This window comes from Scyliorhinus canicula, chromosome 17 (assembly GCF_902713615.1).
Source record: "Scyliorhinus canicula chromosome 17, sScyCan1.1, whole genome shotgun sequence".
NCBI lineage: Eukaryota > Metazoa > Chordata > Chondrichthyes > Carcharhiniformes > Scyliorhinidae > Scyliorhinus > Scyliorhinus canicula.
Genome location: NC_052162.1, coordinates 102,290,070 through 102,307,511, shown reverse-complemented (window position 1 = coordinate 102,307,511; position 17,442 = coordinate 102,290,070). Strand labels below are relative to the sequence as shown.

General features: G+C 47.2%; 1 protein-coding gene across 1 annotated transcript in view; it reads left to right on the top strand.

Moving 5' to 3' along the window:
- LOC119952106 (zinc finger protein OZF-like) overlaps positions 1 to 6,194 on the top strand; it is a 162,512-nt gene extending 156,318 nt beyond the window's left edge. Inside the window, exon 4 of the mRNA XM_038775672.1 lies at positions 5,028 to 6,194. Coding sequence (XP_038631600.1) covers positions 5,028 to 5,991 — 964 coding nt within the window. The 3' untranslated portion in view covers positions 5,992 to 6,194. The remainder of the gene's footprint in view (positions 1 to 5,027) is intronic.
- The last annotated feature ends 11,248 nt before the right edge of the window (positions 6,195 to 17,442 follow it).

Genomic DNA, 17,442 nt, shown 5'->3' with positions numbered 1-17,442 from the left:
CCCATGTCGGTGCAACATCGTGGGCCGAAGGGCCTGTACTGCGCTGTATCGTTCCATGTTCTATGTTCTATGTCCCTGTCCCTGTGAAAATGAGAGACAGAAATGGCAAGATTAGGGAACCATGGATGACGGGTGGAATTGTGAGACTAGCTAAGATGAAAAAGGAAGCATACATAAGATCGAGGCGACTCAAAACTGATGAAGCTTTGGAGGAATATCGGGAAAGTAGGACAAATCTCAAACGCGCAATAAAGAGGGCTAAAAGGGGTTCTGAAATATCTTTGGCTAACAGGGTTATGGAAAATCCCAAAGCCTTATATTTGTATATAAAGAGCAAGAGGGTAACTAGAGAAAGGATTGGCCCACTCACAAAGACAAAAGAGGGAATTTATGGAGTCAAGAGGAAATGAGTGAGATTCTTAATGAATAATTTGCATCAGTATTCACCAAGGAGAGGGACATGACGGATGTTGAGGCTAGGGATGGATGTTTAAATACTCTAGGTCATGTCGGCATAAGGAAGGAGGAGGTTTTGGGTATTCTAAAAGGCATTAAGGTGGACAAGTCCCCAGGACCGGATGGGATCTATCCTAGGTTACTGAGGGAAACGAGGGACGAAATAGCTGGTGCCTTAACAGATATCTTTGCAGCATCCTTGAGCACGGTGACGTCCCGGAGGACTGGAGAATTGCTAATGTTGTCCCTTTGTTTCAGAAGGATAGCAGGGATAATCCAGGGAATTATAGACCTTGTGAGCTTGACGTCAGTGGTAGGCAAACTGTTGGAGAAGATACTGAGGGATAGGATCTATTCACATTTGGAAGAAAATAGACTTATCACTGATCGGCAGCATGGTTTTGTGCAGGGAAGGTCATATCTTACAAACCTAATAGAATTTTATGAGGAAGTGACAAAGTTAATTGATGAGGCAAGGTCTGTAGATGTCATATATTGGACTTCAGTAAGGCGTTTGATAAAGTTTCCCATGGCAGGTTGATGGAAAAAGTGAAGTCGTATGGGGTTCAGCGTGTACTAGCTAGATGGATAAAGAACTGGCTGGGCAACAGGAGACAGAGAGTAGTGGTGGAAGGGAGTGTCTCAAAATGGAGAAAGGTGACTAGTGGTGTTCCACAGGGATCCGTGCTCGGACCACTGTTGTTTGTGATATACATAAATGATCTGGACGAAGGTATAGATGGTCTGATGAGCAAGTTTGCAGATGATAATAAGATTGGTGCAGTTGCAGATAGCGAGGAGGACTGTCAGAGAATACAGCAAAATATAGATAGATTGGAGAGTTAGGCAGAGAAATGGCAGATGGAGTTCAATCCAGGAAAATGCGAGGTGATGCATTTTGGAAGATCTAATTCAAGAGCGGACTATATGGTCAATGGAAGGGTCTTGGGGAAAATTGATGTGCAGAGAGATCTGGGAGTTCAGGTCCATTGTACCCTGAAGGTGATAACGCAGGTCGATAGAGTGGTCAAGAAGGCATACAGCATGCTTGCCTTCATCGGACGGGGTATTGAGTACAGGAGTTGGCAGGTCATGTTACAGTTGTATCGGACTTTGGTTAGGCCACATTTGGAATACTGCATGCAGTTCTGGTTGCCACATTACCAGAAGGATGTGGATGCTTTAGCGAGGGTGCAGAGGAGGTTCACCAGGATGTTGCCTGGTATGGAGGGTGCTAGCTATGAAGAAAGGTTGAGTAGATTAAGATTGTTTTCGTTGGAAAGACGGAGGTTGAGGGGGGACCTGATTGAGGTCTACAAAATTATGAGAGGTATGGACAGGGTGGATAGCAACAAGCTTTTTCCGAGAGTGGGGGTTTCAATTACAAGGGGTCACGATTTCAAGGTGAGAGGGGGAACGTTTAAGGGAGATGTGCGTGGAAAGTTTTTTACGCAGAGGGTGGTGGGTGCCTGGAACGCTTTGCCAGCGGAGGTGGTAGAGGCGGGCATGATAGCATCATTTAAGATGAATCTGGACAGATAAATGAATGGGTGGGGAACAGAGGGAAGGAGATCCTTGGAAAATAAGCAACAGGTTTAGATAAAAGGATCTGGATCGGCGCAGGCTGGGTGGGCCGAAGGGCCTGTTCCTGTGCTGTAATTTTCTTTGTTCTTTTTTCTTTACACCTGTTGGACTTTCAGCTGCTGTCATTAGACTTCTTAGTGCACTCAATGTGTGCCAGCGCCTTCAGTATCCACTCTCTCCGTGTTTGCCAGTATTTGCAATATCCACACTGTCAATATCCACTCACTCAGTATGTGTGCCAGTACCTTCAATATCCCTCTCTCAATGTTTGACAGCACCTTCAATAACAGCTCAACGCATGCCAGCACATTCAATAGTCATTGTTTCAATGTGTCCCCGTATCGCCAATAACTACTCTCTTTGACCTCTACCAATGCGCCCTCCGTTCTCTTTCTTGACTGGTAACCTTCATGACTGTATATTCTTTCTATTCGTCGCCGCCCTATGTCTTCTGTCAAAATATATCACCCCTCTTCCTCCAATTCTAGCTGATATTCTGCTTCTCATTCTATTTGTCTGTTTGCTGTACGTACTTTCTTATCGTTTTGGAATTTTCTCACTTTTCCAAATGTCGGAGCAGAGGCTCTTCTGAATGTTTCCTCCATATTCCAATCTCCAGGTCATTTGTGTACATCAAAAGAAGCAGCAACCCTAACACTGAACTTTGGCAGAGCTGCACTGTTTTTCTTCCCCACCTTCTGAAAGGCAAACATCTAAGACAGCACGGTGGCACAGTGGTTAGCACCGCTGTCTCACGGCACGAGGACCCAGGTTTGTTCCCGGCCCCGGGTCACTGTCCATGTGGAGTTTGCACATTTTCCCCGTGTCTGCATGGGTCTCACCCCCACTATCCAACGATGTGCAGAGTAGGTGGATTGGCAACGCTAAATTGTCCCTTAATTGAAAAAATTAAAAGAAAAATGGAAGGCAAACATCTGCCAGTGCAAGTAACTCACCTCCTGACACCCTCCTCCCCCAAAGCCTGTCCACAAGTCACAGAATATCCCTCACTTGCCTGGATGAGTGCAGCTTCAACAACACTCAAGAAGCTCAACACCATTCAGGACAAAGGGGTTATCTGATCGAAGTCTTCAAGATATTAACAGGAAAAGACAGGGTAAGTAAAGATAAACTATTTCCACTGGTTGGAGATTCTAGAATTGGATCGGGAGAGAATAGTCTGAAAATTAGGGCCAGATCTTTCAGGAGAGATGTTAAGAAGAACTTCTTCATGCAAAAGGTGGTAGTGATTTGGAACATTCCTCCACAAACGGCAATTGATGCTAGAACAAAGAACAAAGAAAAATTACAGCACAGGAACAGGCCCTTCGGCCCTCCCAGCCTGCGCCGATGCAGATCCTCTATCTAAAACTGTCACCTATTTTCTAAGGATCTGTATCCCTCTGCTCCCTGCCCATTCATGTATCTGTCTAGATACATCTCAAATGACGCTATCGTGCCCGCCTCTACCACCTCCGCTGGCAATGTGTTCCAGGCATCCACCACCCTCTGCGTAAAGAACTTTCCACGCATATCTCCCTTAAACTTTTCCTCTCTCACCTTGAACTCGTGACCCCTAGTAATTGAGTCCCCCACTCTGGGAAAAAGCTTCTTGCTATCCACCCTGTCTATACCTCTCATGATTTTGTAGACTTCAATGAGGTCTTCCCTCAACTTCCGTCTTTTTGATGAAAATAATCCTAATATACTCAACCTCTCTTCATAGCTAGCGCCCTCCATACCAGGTGAACCTCCTCTGCATCTTCTCCAAAGCATCCATATCCTTTTGGTAATGTGGCAACCAGAACTGTACGCAGTATTCCAAATGTGGCCAAACCAAAGTCCTATACAACTGTAACATGGCCTGCCAACTCTTGTACTCAATACCCCTTCCAATGAAGGAAAGCATGCCGTATGCCTTCTTGACCACTCTATCGACCTGTGCACCTTCATGGTACAATGGACCTGAACACCTAGATCTCTCTGTACATCAATTTTTCCCAGGGCTTTTTAATTACCATATAGTTCGCTCTTGAATTGGATCTTCCAAAATGCATCACCTCGCATTTGCCCGGATTGAACTCCATCTGCCATTTCTCCGCCCAACTCTCCAATCTATCTATATTCTGCTGTATTCTCTGACAGTCCCCTTCACTATCTGCTACTCCACCAATCTTAGTGTCATCTGCAAACTTGCTAATCAGACCACCTATACCTTCCTCCAGATCATTTATGTACATCACAAACAACAGTGGTTCCAGCACGGATCCCTGTGGAACACCACTGGTCACAGTTCTCCATTTTGAGAAACTCCCTTCCACTACTACTCTCTGTCTCCTGTTGCCCAGCCAGTTCTTTATCCATCTAGCTAGTACACCCTGGACCCCATGAGACTTCACTTTCTCCATCAGCCTATAAGGAACCTTATCAAATACCTTACTGAAGTCCATGTAAATGACATATACAGCCCTTCCCTCATCAATCAACTTTGTCACTTCCTCAAAGAATTCTATTAAGTTGGTAAGACATGACCTCCCCTGCACAAAACTATGTTGCCTATCACTGATAAGCACATTTTCTTCCAAATGGGAATAGATCCTATCCCTCAGTATCTTCTCCAGCAGCTTCCCTACCACTAATGTCAGGCTCACCGGTCTATATTTACCTGGATTATCCCTGCAAGATCTGTTATAAATTTTGAATATGCTATAGATACATTTTTGTTAAGCAAAAATATTGAGGTACATGGGCCAAAGACATCCATCTGAAGTTAGGCTACAGATCAGCCATGATCTCATTGAATGGCGGGGAGGCTCAAGGGGCTGAATGGCCGACACCTGTTCCTATGTTCCCAAGTCTTCTGTTCCTAAAGATACCGCAATGCTGACAATATTTTTAAAATACTCTATTAGGTGTAAATTGTGTAAGAACATGTTCTTCAGATTATGAAGGATGCCGGGTAAATTTGTCTTTCCCTCTATTTGCAGGAATATGGAACATTTGGATTTGCAGGCATCGAGCACCAGCCAGACATTGCACCGAGATTTGCCGGAGTCGCTCAATGCATTGGGAGAGGAATATCATTTGCCAGAGAAGATGGAAGGGAAGCGGGGAGTTCACAGTGGCGAGAAGCCGTTCCTGTGCTCATTGTGTGATTGTGCTTTCAGCCGCTCGTCCAACCTCAAGATCCACATGCGCAGCCACACAGGCCAGCAGCCCTACAAGTGTGCAGACTGCGGGAAGGGATTCAACTACCCGTCCGAGCTGGAGACTCATCGCCGCAGTCACACAGGCGAGAGACTCTTTAGCTGCCCGGTGTGTGGAAAACGCTTCACCCGCAGCTCCCACCTGCTGACCCACCGGCCTGTTCATACCGGGGAGCGGCCCTTCACTTGCTCAGTCTGTCGGAAGGGATTCACGCAGTCCTCCCACCTCCTGACGCACCAACACATCCACACGGGGGAGCGGCCCTTCCGCTGCACTGTCTGTGGCAAGGGTTTCACTCAGATGTCTAACCAGCTGAGGCACCAGCGAGTGCATGCCGGCGACAGGCCTTTCCTGTGCACACTCTGCGGGAAAGGCTTCACCCAGTCCTCCACCCTGCTGAGACACCAGCGCACTCACACCGGGGAGAGGCCATTCACCTGCTCCGTGTGCGGGAAGGGCTTCACCCGCTCCTCCCATCTGCTGACCCACCAGCAGGTTCACACCAAGGAGAGGCCAGCTAGATACACAGCCTCCCGCGCGGCCTCCAGGCGCTTCCTGGAATCTGCCAACCCTGGGGGCGTAGCTGCATCCGGGAGTGCTGGGGAAATCCCCGCTTCCTGGGGTGAATGGGAGAGGGAACCCCGGATCTGGGAACATTGGGGAGGGGGTGAGCTGGGCTCTGAGAGGACTGGAGGGGACTCTGGGCTCAGAGCGCACTGGCAGAGGCACCACTGGATCTGGTAGCACCCAGGATGCTGGAGGAGCAGCAGAACACTCCAGCTGTTTGAGAAAGGCATATTGAGGGAGGGACACTGGGCAAGTTTTTAGAACAGTACAGCACAGAACAGGCCCTTCGGCCCTCGATGTTGTGCCGAGCAATGATCACCCTACTTAAACCCACGTAACCTGTATACCCGTAACCCAACAATCCCCCCATTAACCTTACACTACGGGCAATTTTAACATGGCCAATCCACCTAACCCGCACATCTTTGGACTCTGGGAGGAAACCGGAGCACCCGGAGGAAACCCACGCACACACAGGGTGGACGTGCAGACTCCACACAGACAGTGACCCAGCCGGGAATCGAACCTGGGACCCTGGCGCGGTGAAGCATTGATGCTAACCACCATGCTACCGTGAGGCCCGTGAGTTCTGGAGGAGCTCTTAGAGGGAAGAGGACAGGGGATGGGAGGCAGGGCTGGGATTGGGCAGCATGAAGAATAGTGACCGGTGAGCTTGTAGAACGACAGACCGTTGGACCATAAGCACCAAATGTTCAACCACTTTACTGCTGCCCCTCCCCTGTTGCCACCATGTCACATTCACTCCCACTCACTGTTCCAGTCAAAGCCCCCTGCAAAATCTGGAACAGCAGCAGCTCCTATAATTCCTTATGTAGCTTATTTGTGTTTCCTTTCTTAACGCTGAGTTTAATATCGATCTTTGCCATCAGAAATTACCTCAAGAAATGCTGAAATATTCATGTGTTTACATGCCTACACATTGAAATACAGGAAATTTACATGACAGAGGAAAGTTACATCCCGCCCATTCATTCCATTCACCTCTCTTCATCCACCTGTCCAGTTTGATTCTGAAGCCATACATATTTGAATTATCAATCCCCAACATGACTTCCACAGTTCCTCACCTCTGTTGTGTAAAGACAATTTTATACATTAACAGACAGGACGCTGGCTGGGCCCAGCATTTAGTGGCCATTCTAATTGCCCCTTGAGAAGGTAGTAGTGAGCTGTCTTCTTGAACCACTGCAATCCGTAGTTAGTGCTGTTAGGGAGGGGGCTCAGGATTTTGACCCAGCGACAGTAAAGGAATGGCCAATATATTTCCAAGTCAGGATGGTGAGTGATTTCATAAAATTATAAAATCTCTACAGAGCAGAGGGAAGCCATTCAGCCCATTGAGCCTACACTGCCCACTCCACTGCCCTCTTCCAGTAACCTCACCTAACACTTTGGACACTGCGGTGCAATTTAGCATTGCCAATCCACCTAACCTGCACATCTTTGAACTGTGGGAATAAACCGGAGCACCCGGAGGAAACCCACGCAAACTCGGGGAGAACGTACAAAGTCCACACAGACAGTCACCTAAGGCTGGAATTGACCAGGGCCCCTGGCGCTGTGAGGCAGCAGTGGTAACTACTGTGACAGACTTAGAAGGAAACCCCGAGATGCTGCCCTTGTCCTTCTAAATGTATTGGCCGTGGGTTTGGGAGGTTCTATTAAGAGGCTATATTGCATCCTCACTGCTCTTCCTCTCAATTCGATATCTCTCGAAACTTTACCCTTTATCCTAATGATTGGAAAACAGTATTGTGGTCTCCCATTGCCTCTATTCCGCAACCCTAAAATCTGTTATATGAGTGACTCTCTTCCTAGTTTTCAAACTTTTTTTTGGATTTCATGTACCTCCCAACATCCCAGTGACCCTCTCGGCCATCTCAATATTCTCCCTGGTGTGGTGTAGCCATCACTGAACAGAGTACTCTAACCAGTAGATATTTAATTGTTGAAGCAATATTACATGCTGCATTCAACCATCTAGGAATTTGCACATGTGAAATGTTAAATGTCTTTGAACCATGAATGAATCTGGCTCATTGTCCCTCCCCAATGATTAATGGGTGTCACATTGAGGTTGACAGACAGTGAGAATCAGGAAGAACCTGATCGATGTGAATGAGGTGGGAAAGCTAGAATACCTTCACAGTTCCCACCAGATTTATCAAAACAAAGATAGGCTTCACAGAATGCCGGCTTTGATAGTTACTGGCCAAATGTTTTAAATGTGAAACTTCACTAAATAAAGGTTTGACAATTCAATCCTCAAGTGGTTTCCAGTCTTTTGAACAAGAAAAGCAATTCAAATATCCTCAGGGGATTTAATCAAAACGGAGATAAGTTATCCACTGGGCATTTTATTAACACATGGCATACCCCCTCACCCTTCTTTGCTCTAAGGACAACAACCCCAGCCTAACCAGCCTCTCTTCATAGCTGAAACACTCCAGCTCAGGCAACATCCTGGTGAATCTCTGCACCCTGCAAGAATCCCATAAGTCTTCTTAACCACCTTATCTACACGTCCTGCTGCCTTCAGAGATTTTTGGACATGCAAGATCCCTCTGGTCCTCTATACTTTGTTTGATCCTACCATATGTTCCCTTGCGTTGTTAATCTTCCCAAAATATATCACCTCACACTTTTCAGGGGTGAATTCCATTTGCTGCTGTTCTTCCCATCCGACCAGCCCATGTATATAAAAACCTAAAGCTTTGCTCCTCGGTATTTGCCACACCACCAATTTTTGTGTCATCTGTGGACTTACTGATCATACCACCCCCATCCCCCCACATTCCGGTATAGATTTTTAATGTACACTACAAACAGCAAAGGTCCCAGCACCAATCCCTGTGGTCCACCACTGGACATAGGCTTCCAGTCACAAAAACAAGCTTCCTCCATCACCCTCTGTCTCCTGCCACAAAGCCAATTTTGGATCCAATTTGCCAAATTGCCCAGGATCCTCCGGGCTCTTACCTTCTTGATCAGACTCCCATATGGGTCTTGTCAAAAGCCTTACTGAAATCCATGTAGACTAGATCAACTGTACTACCCTCATCTGCACACCCAGTCACCTCCTCGGAAAATTCTAATTTGTTCAACATGATCTTCGCTGACATAGCCATCCTTTCCAATTGGAACTTTGTGATTCTCTCTCTGACTCTCTTTGTATCTCTATTTTTCTCATTCACTTCATACCCATGTGCTCCACTAATAGCTCACTGGGCTAAGTCGCTGGCTTTTAAAGCAGGCCAGCAGCATGGTTCGATTCCCGTACCAGCCTCCCCGAACAGGCGCCGGAATGTGGCGACTAGGGGTTTTTCACAGTAACTTCATTGGAGCCTACTCGTGACAAGCGATTTTCAATTCAGGGGCTGGTTTAGCTCACTCGGCTAAATCGCTGGCTTTTAAAGCAGGCCAGCAGCACGGTTCGATTCCCGTACCAGCCTCCCCGGACAGGCGCCGGAATGTGGCGACTAGGGGCTTTTCACAGTAACTTCATTGAAGCCTACTCATGACAATAAGCGATTTTCATTTTTTTCATTTTCATCTATCCGTCTTGGCCTTCTGTTTTGGTCAATCTGTCTTCTCTCTCTCAAATCACACTCTCTCCATATCAAACACTCTGCCTTCTTAACTCCCTCCCTCCCCTTACTCTCCCACACTCTACTTCTCTCTATTTCTCTTGCTCTGACTCCCACTGTCTCTGGCTGTCACGCACTCTCTCTGATTCTCTGTGTCTATCTCCTATTTTCACTCTCTTCTTCCTTCTGTTTTTATCTGTCTAGCTCTTCCCTTTCTGTCTCCCTCTATCTCTCAATCAATCTCTCTCTCCCTATCTATCTCTCTGTCTCCTTGTTTTTCTCCCTACCTCTCACTCTCACACACTCTATTTCTCTCTTTGTCTCTCACTCTTACTCTCACTGTCCCGGTCTCTCTCGCACCCTGCCTCTCTTTTTCACTCTCTGTCCCTTTGTCTACCTCTGTCTCTTTTCCTCTCTGTCATTTTCCCTACTTCTCTGCCTTTTCCTCTTTCTTCCTACCTCTGTCTCTGTCCATCTTTTCTATTTGTTTTGCTCTCATTGCCTCTGTCTATCTCATTATTTATCCTGCCGTCTCCCACTCTTTCTCCTCCTTTGTCTGTCTCTCACTCTGTGTAATTGAAAATATGGAAAGATGTGTCATTTGAAACATGGAAGTCTGGCAATATCTGGTCTGAGAGAAACATGAGAGGATACAGGAAAAGATCCCACGAAGGGTTGATAGCAGCTGCAAAGAGCAGGATTATAAAATGCAGATTACAGGCTTTGGCAAAGAGTCATCGGACTCGAAACGTTAGCTCTTTTCTCTTCCTACAGATGCTGCCAGACTTGCTGAGATTTTCCAGCATTGTCTCTTTCGTTATAAAATGCAGATTCTTTCCCTCAAGCAAGCTTAGCAAACACACAGGATTTTTGTATTAAGCTAAAATCAATGGCTCACACCTTCATTGAAAGTAACTATCTTAGTAAGCATCTGGAAAAGCATGGATGAGAGTTTCAGTTGAACTAAGTGACGAATGTTTAAAACAGGCAGGTCTTTCAAGTTATAACCAATTCAATTTTTAGCATACAGCTAAAAGCAATGTTTCACACCTTAATTGAAATTAATTCTCTTAGTAAACAGCTAGAAAGAAAAGGATGAGGTTCAGTTGAATTTGCTGACAATTCTACCTGTGAAGTTCTGCCGATATCAGGTAAATTAAAGAAAATTGGAGACAACCTGTCTACGAGAAACATAATTTAGAGCCAAAGTTATGAGCTGGGGACACAATCAGAAAATAAAACTATAGAAATTACAGGAAACTAACCAAAATTCACACCTCTATTGAAAGCAAAGCATTTTTGAATATCACAAACGAACTTTGAACATCACAAAGGAAACAATGTAATCAGAGACTTGAGAGGTGAGGTTATGTCAAAATGAATACTTAGTTGTATTAGAATATTTAGATCAAAGATACTTTTTACAATCAAAGTGAAATAAGTTACTTTACTATAAAGTCATTAAAACTTAATAACTGTTAGAAAGAGAATATAAACCCGAAGAAAGGGGACAGCCAGCTCTCACAGCTCGGTACATGGGAAAGATAGGACATAGCAACCGAGTTCACCAGCGAATGCATCTAAAGAAGACCAGATTTTAAAAAGAAGATTGTCAAGTTGGGCCTGAAGGTCCCTTCAGCCAACCAGAAGGATCCAGAAGCAAGACCTTTTTACCTTTCTGTAAAGACAGTGATTGCATCTTTTTAAAAGAAAAAAATATATAATAATAAAATAACTTAAAAGTTTTAACCTGAAACTGTGGTTATAAGCCTACTTTACTTACTTAGGAACGCAGGATCCAGGATTTCAATGCTACTGAGGGGTAAGTAGGTAAAATTCTTCGGTGAAGGTATGGGTTATACCGGGGGATAACTTGAAAATCTAGTTTGACCTGAATAGCACCCACCGAAGCCTGCATCGGAGACAGGGAGTGAGAATCCCTGTTCATCATTTAGAATATCGACCCTTTTTGGTATAGGGGGATTTCTAAGAATAGTGGTGAGTTTTTAACTTCATCTGTCAGTCACTGACTCTCACTCTCTTTCAGTCTATTTTCTTTCACTCTGTGTCTCCCTTTCTCTACTTCCTTGCTCTGTTTTCTCTCTCTCTCTGTCACCTCCCTCTATCACTGTCTTTCTGTCGCGTTTCCTGTTCCTCTAACTGTCCATAATGGATACATGGTCAAAAAAAATCAATGTTAGGCATGACCTCCCTCTAACACAGCCATGCTGACTATTCCTGATCAAACCTTGCCTGTCCAAGTGGAGATAGATTCTTTCCTTCAGAATTTTCTCCAATAGTTTCCCTATCATTGACATGAGACTCACTGGTCTGTATTTCCCTGAATTTTCTCCACTACCTTTCTTAAATAGTGGGGTCACACTAGCTGTTCTCCTCTCCTCTGGGACCTCTCCCGAGGCCACAGAGGAATTCAAAATTTGGTCAGAGCCCCTGCAATCTCCTCCCTCACTTCCCACAGCAGCCTGGAACACAATTCATCCGGAACTGGAGATTTGTCCACTTTTAAGCCTGCCAGCACTTCCAAAACCTTGTCACTCTCTGTGACAATTTGCTCAAGAGCCTCAAATTCTCTCTCACCGAGTTCAATCCCCACCACCTCATTCTCTTGGGTGACGACAGATACAAAGTATTCATTCAACACCCAACCAATGTCTTCTGACTCCACCCACAGATTTCCTTGTTGGTCCCTAATTGGCCCTACTCTTCCCTGGTTATTATTAATAGTTATAGAATATCTTGGGATTTTCCCTACTTTGACCAACCAGAGCTTTCTCATATCCACTCTTTGCTGTCCTAATTGCTTTCTTAAGCTCCACCCTGCACTTTCTGTACTCCACTAATGCCTCCGTTGGTTTTCTTCCCTTGAACTTGCTAAAAGCCTCCTTCTCATCGTATCCTTAATGGTTATCCATGGTTCTCTGAGCGTGTTACCCCTTCCTATTACCGTAGAGGGAAAATGTTGGGTCCATACCTTCCCCATTTCCTTTTTGAACCCCCCCCCCCCCCATCATCCACTGCTCTGTAGATCTCCCCAGAAGTAACTTTGTTGGTATCAAGACTTGGAGGGCCGAAGGACCTGTTCCTGCGCTGTATTGTTCTTTGTAACTCTTTCCAGTTTACCTTGGCCAGATCCTGCCTTATTTCAATGATTCCACGCTCCCCCAATCCAAAACCTTTTTTTTTGCAACCTGTCCACTTCTTTGTCCATAATAAACATAAATTGTCTCATGTTGTGTCGCTATCACCAAAATGCTCCCCCTGCAACACATTACCCAGAATTAGGTCCAGTACTGCACCGCCTCTTGTTGGACCCTCTACATATTGATCAAAAGGTTCCCCTGTATTTTAAAAACTCCATTCCATCTAAGTCCTTAACACAGTGACTAGTACAATTAATGTTGAGAAAGTTGAAATCACCTCATGTAATTACCCTATTATTTTTTAATAAAGGCAATTGACACACATACATGAAAATCTCAGGTGACTAATCATTGACAGGAACATAAAACACAGGCCCCGAGCATCCCCAATATCCACATCCCAACACACACCACCTCCCTAACCTTTCCCCCCTTATTTCCACCCCTCCCACACCAGAACCCCCCCCCCCCCCCCCCCCCCCTCCTCCCCCACAAGACAAACTTGACCTTCTCTAAATGCAGGACTTCTCTGCCAGGATATTCACCCATATTGGAGTCTTCGGCTGCAAGTCCTGTCCCTCCCCCTCCAACAAGATCAGCCTCTGGGGTAATCAGGAAGGCAGAGGCTAATACCCACCTGGACACCCGGACCATCCGAACAACCGATAATCTCCACCTCCAGACTCGGGGTCGCCCCCACACCAAAAATCAAGGACATCATATCCGAGAACCCCTGCCAGAACCCCCTCAATATAGGATACACCTAGAACATTCAACATGATTCACAGCCCCACACACCGCCCACACCTAATCAACCACCCCAGCAAATAACTGGTTCCTCGTAACCATCAAGTGGGCTCTTTGCACCACTTGAAATTGGATGAGGCTTAACCTTGCACACGACGAGGATGCGTTCATCTTCCACAGAGCCCCTTTCCACTTCCCGGCCCGCACCTCCTCCCCCCAACTCATCCTCCCATTTACATTTGATCTCTTCCACCGGAGTGCCCTCCATCTCCATCAACTCTCTGTAAATGTCCGATACTCACCCCTCCCCAAAATTATCCTCCAACAACAGTTTGTATTACCACACCGGAGGGGCAGTCCCGGGAAGGACAGAACCTCTCTACTCATAAAGTTCCTCACCTGCAGGTATCTGAAACCATTCCTTGGACAGGTCATAAATTACCTCTAACTCCTCCAAACCTGTAAGCATGCCCCCAAAATACACGTCCTTAAAGTACTCTATCCCCACCTCGCATCCAGCCCTGACGGCACAAACCTATGGTTGTCACATATCGGCGCCCACAACGGCACGCCCAGAACCTCAAATATTGCCTGCACTGGCTCTACATCCACAACACAAAACCACCACTGGGCTCACGGAGTACCGGACTGGCAAGAATGGAAGGGGCGACAACAACACCGCCCACAAACTCGTCCCTGATGCGACCATCAATTCACACGAGACGATTAGTAGAAGTGAACAGTGGTTTTAATAAGCTAGATCTGTGCCTGCCTGCGACTGCTCTGTACTGAGTGCCGCCTACAGGCTGCGGATTTCTATACCACCCCTGAGGGGGCGGGGCCACAGGCGGAGCCCACAAGGGCATCAACATAATACAATACAATCCAGTGGTGTATTGTAGTAGCAATACGTTCACCACTGTCCCCCTTCATGACACTGCCTCCATCTGCTCCCACACCAATCTCTCCTCCACTGCCCCTTTCCTCACCATTGCGATGTTGGCCGCCCAATAATAATTCATAAAACTTGGCAATGCCAGCCCCTCCCTCGACCCCTCTCCAAAACACCCTCCTCACCCGCGGGGCCTTAACCGCCCAAATAAACCCCAAAATTAAAAGTTTACCTTCGTAAAAAAGGATTTGGGGACAAAGATGGGGAGATTCTGGAACACAAACAAGAATCTGGGCCGCATCATCATTTTAACTGTCGCACGCGCCAGCCAGTGATGGCAACACATCCCCCACACTCAATCCATCTCCAACTCTTCAACGCCCGATGTGCCATTGCCAGCGGCTCTATCGCCAAATTAAAAGCAACGGGGAGAGCGGGCACCCATGTCTCATGCTGCCATCAGCACCCTCTACTGCAGCCGAATACATTGCATGAACCCCTAGCCTGTCTCAAACTGACCCAGCACCTTCAACAAATATGGCCATTCCACCGGATCAAGACTCTTTTCTGCATCCATTGCCACTACTACTTCTACCTCCTGCCCCTCCGAGGGCATCAAAATAACATTAAGCAGCCTACGCACATTTGCCGACAACTGCCTCCACGAATCTCATCTGGTCGTCCCCTATTGTCCACCGCACACAATCTATCTGCAACTCTGATACCTTCACCAACAACTTTGCATCCATATTAAGCACCAATATCGAGCGGTACGACCCACACTACTCTGTGTCCTTATCTTTCTCCAAAATCAGCAAAATGGACGTCTGCGACCATGTGGGGATGAGCTCCCTCCTACCCCTCACCTCATTATATAGCCTCACTAACACTCCTCTCTATTTCTTTTTCTATCTCTTTTCCTCTATCTCTGTCTTCTCTATCTGCCCGCTCTATATCTCTGTTTCTCTTTCTATCAGTCACTATCCCTCTCTCTATCTGACCTTTTCTTTCTTTGCCATTCCATTTTTTTCTTTCTGCATCACTCTCTCCCTCTTTTTTTTTCCTATCTCTCCCCCTGTCTCCTGTGTCTGTCCCTGTCTCGTTCCCTGTTTTTCCCTTTCTCTGTCTCCTGCCTCTGTTACTACTTCTCTTCTGTTCCTCTATCTGCCCATCCCTCTCTACCTTTGTCTTTCCCCATTGTCAATCTCTCTCTCTCTCTTTTGACCTCTGTCTCTCGCTATCTCCTTCAGTTCATAGATGCTTATCATAGAATTTACAGTGCAGAAGGAAGCCATTCAGCCCATCGAGTCTGCACCGGCTCTTGTAAAGAGCACCCTACCTAAATCCACACCTCCACCCTATACCCATAACCCAGCAACACCACCTCACCTTTTTGGACACTTAGGGCAATTTAGCATGGTCAATCCACCAAAACCGCACGTCTTTGGACTGTGGGAGGAAACTGGAGCACCCGGATGAAGCCTACAAAGACACAGGGAGAACGTGCAGACTCTGCACAGACAGTGACCCAAGCTGGGAATCAAACCTGGGACCCTGGAGCTGTGGAGCAGCAGTGCTAACCACTGTGCTATCGTGCCGCCTCTTCTCCATATGCATTCTTCTACATCGCTCTATCTCTTGCTTTCTCTCTGTATTCTCTTGTTTCTTCAGTCTCTCTTTTCATCCATCTCTATAATCTCGCTCAACACCCTCACACACTTTCTCTCTCGACCTCTCTGAATCTCTCTTTGTCTCTTGCCCTGTCTCTCTTTCTCTATCTCTCACTGTATCTGTCTCTCAACGTCATTCACTGTCTCTATCTCTCTATCCTCTCACTGTCTGTCTATCTCTCTTTCTGTCGCTCTGTTTCTCTCTCTGATTCCCTCTCTGTCTCACTCTTCTTATCTGTCTCACTCAGTCCTTTCTCAGTGTCCTTTCTATTTATCACTGTTTCTCTCTCTCTCTGACTATTATTTCTATTTTTCTCATTCTCGCTCTTCTGCTCTATCTGTCACCTCTGTCCTCTCGCAAATTGTGTTTGTTTCTCTCTCCCTACTTCTCACACACATTGGGCGGAATTCTCCGACCCCCCGCAGGGTTGGGGAATCGCCCGGGGCCGGCGTAAATCCTGCCCCCCGCCGTGGCCGGAATTCTCCGCCACCCGGGAATCGGCAGGAGCGGGAATCACGCCCCGCCAATCGGCGTGGGGGGCCCCCCATGCTGATCGGCGTGCCCCCCGCGGCGATTCTCCGGCCCGCGATAGGCCCAAGCCCCGCCGCTGACAGGCCAATCCTGCCGACGTGGTTTAAACCATCTCTGTGCCGGCGGATTGGTCCTGGGGAGGGGGCGCGGTGGCCTGGCCCGTGATTGGGGCCCACCAATCAGCGGGCGGGCCAATGTTGTGGGGGCACTCTTTTTCTTCCGCCTCCGCCACGGCCTCCGCCATGGCGGAGGCGGAAGAGACCCTCTCCACCGCGCATGCGCCGGTGGTGATGTCAGCGGCCGCTGACGCTCCGGCGCATACGCGGACCGGCGAAGGCCTGTCGGCCAGCCCCGACGCCGGGCGGCTTAGCGCCAAAGGCCGTTGGCGCCAGTTTTGGTGCCATCGGCGGAGCGGGAGCCACTCCAGCGCGGGCCTAGCCCCTAAAGGTACGTAGAATTCCGCACCTTTGGGAAGCCCTGACGCCGGAGTGGTTGGCGCCACTCTGCTACGCCGGGACCGCCTGCCCAGCCAGGTAGGGGAGAATTTCGCCCATTGTTTCTATTTCTCTCACCCTGACTCTCACAGTCCCTGTCTTTCTCACTGTCTGTCTCTTTCTGTCTCCCTTCCTCTCTCATTTTCCCTCTGCATTTCTCCATGTCTCAATTTCTCTCTATCTCCCTCTGTCAGCACAGAGGGAGATAGGTCCCCAGCGCCCAATGGGATCTACCCCAGAATACTAGGAGAAAATTGCTGGGTCGTGGCAAAACTTTTTGTATCCTCACTGGCTACAGGCGAGGTCTCAGAGGACTGGAGAATAGCCAATGTTGTTCCTTTATTTAAGAAGGGTAGCAAGGATGATCCAGGAAATTACAGGCCAGTGAGCCTTACATCAGTGGTATGGAAATTATTGGAAAGGATTCTTCGCAACAGGATTTACTGCCATTTGGAAGCAATGGGCATATTAGCGAGAGACAGCATGGTTTTGCGAAAGGGAGGTTGTGACTCACTAACTTGATC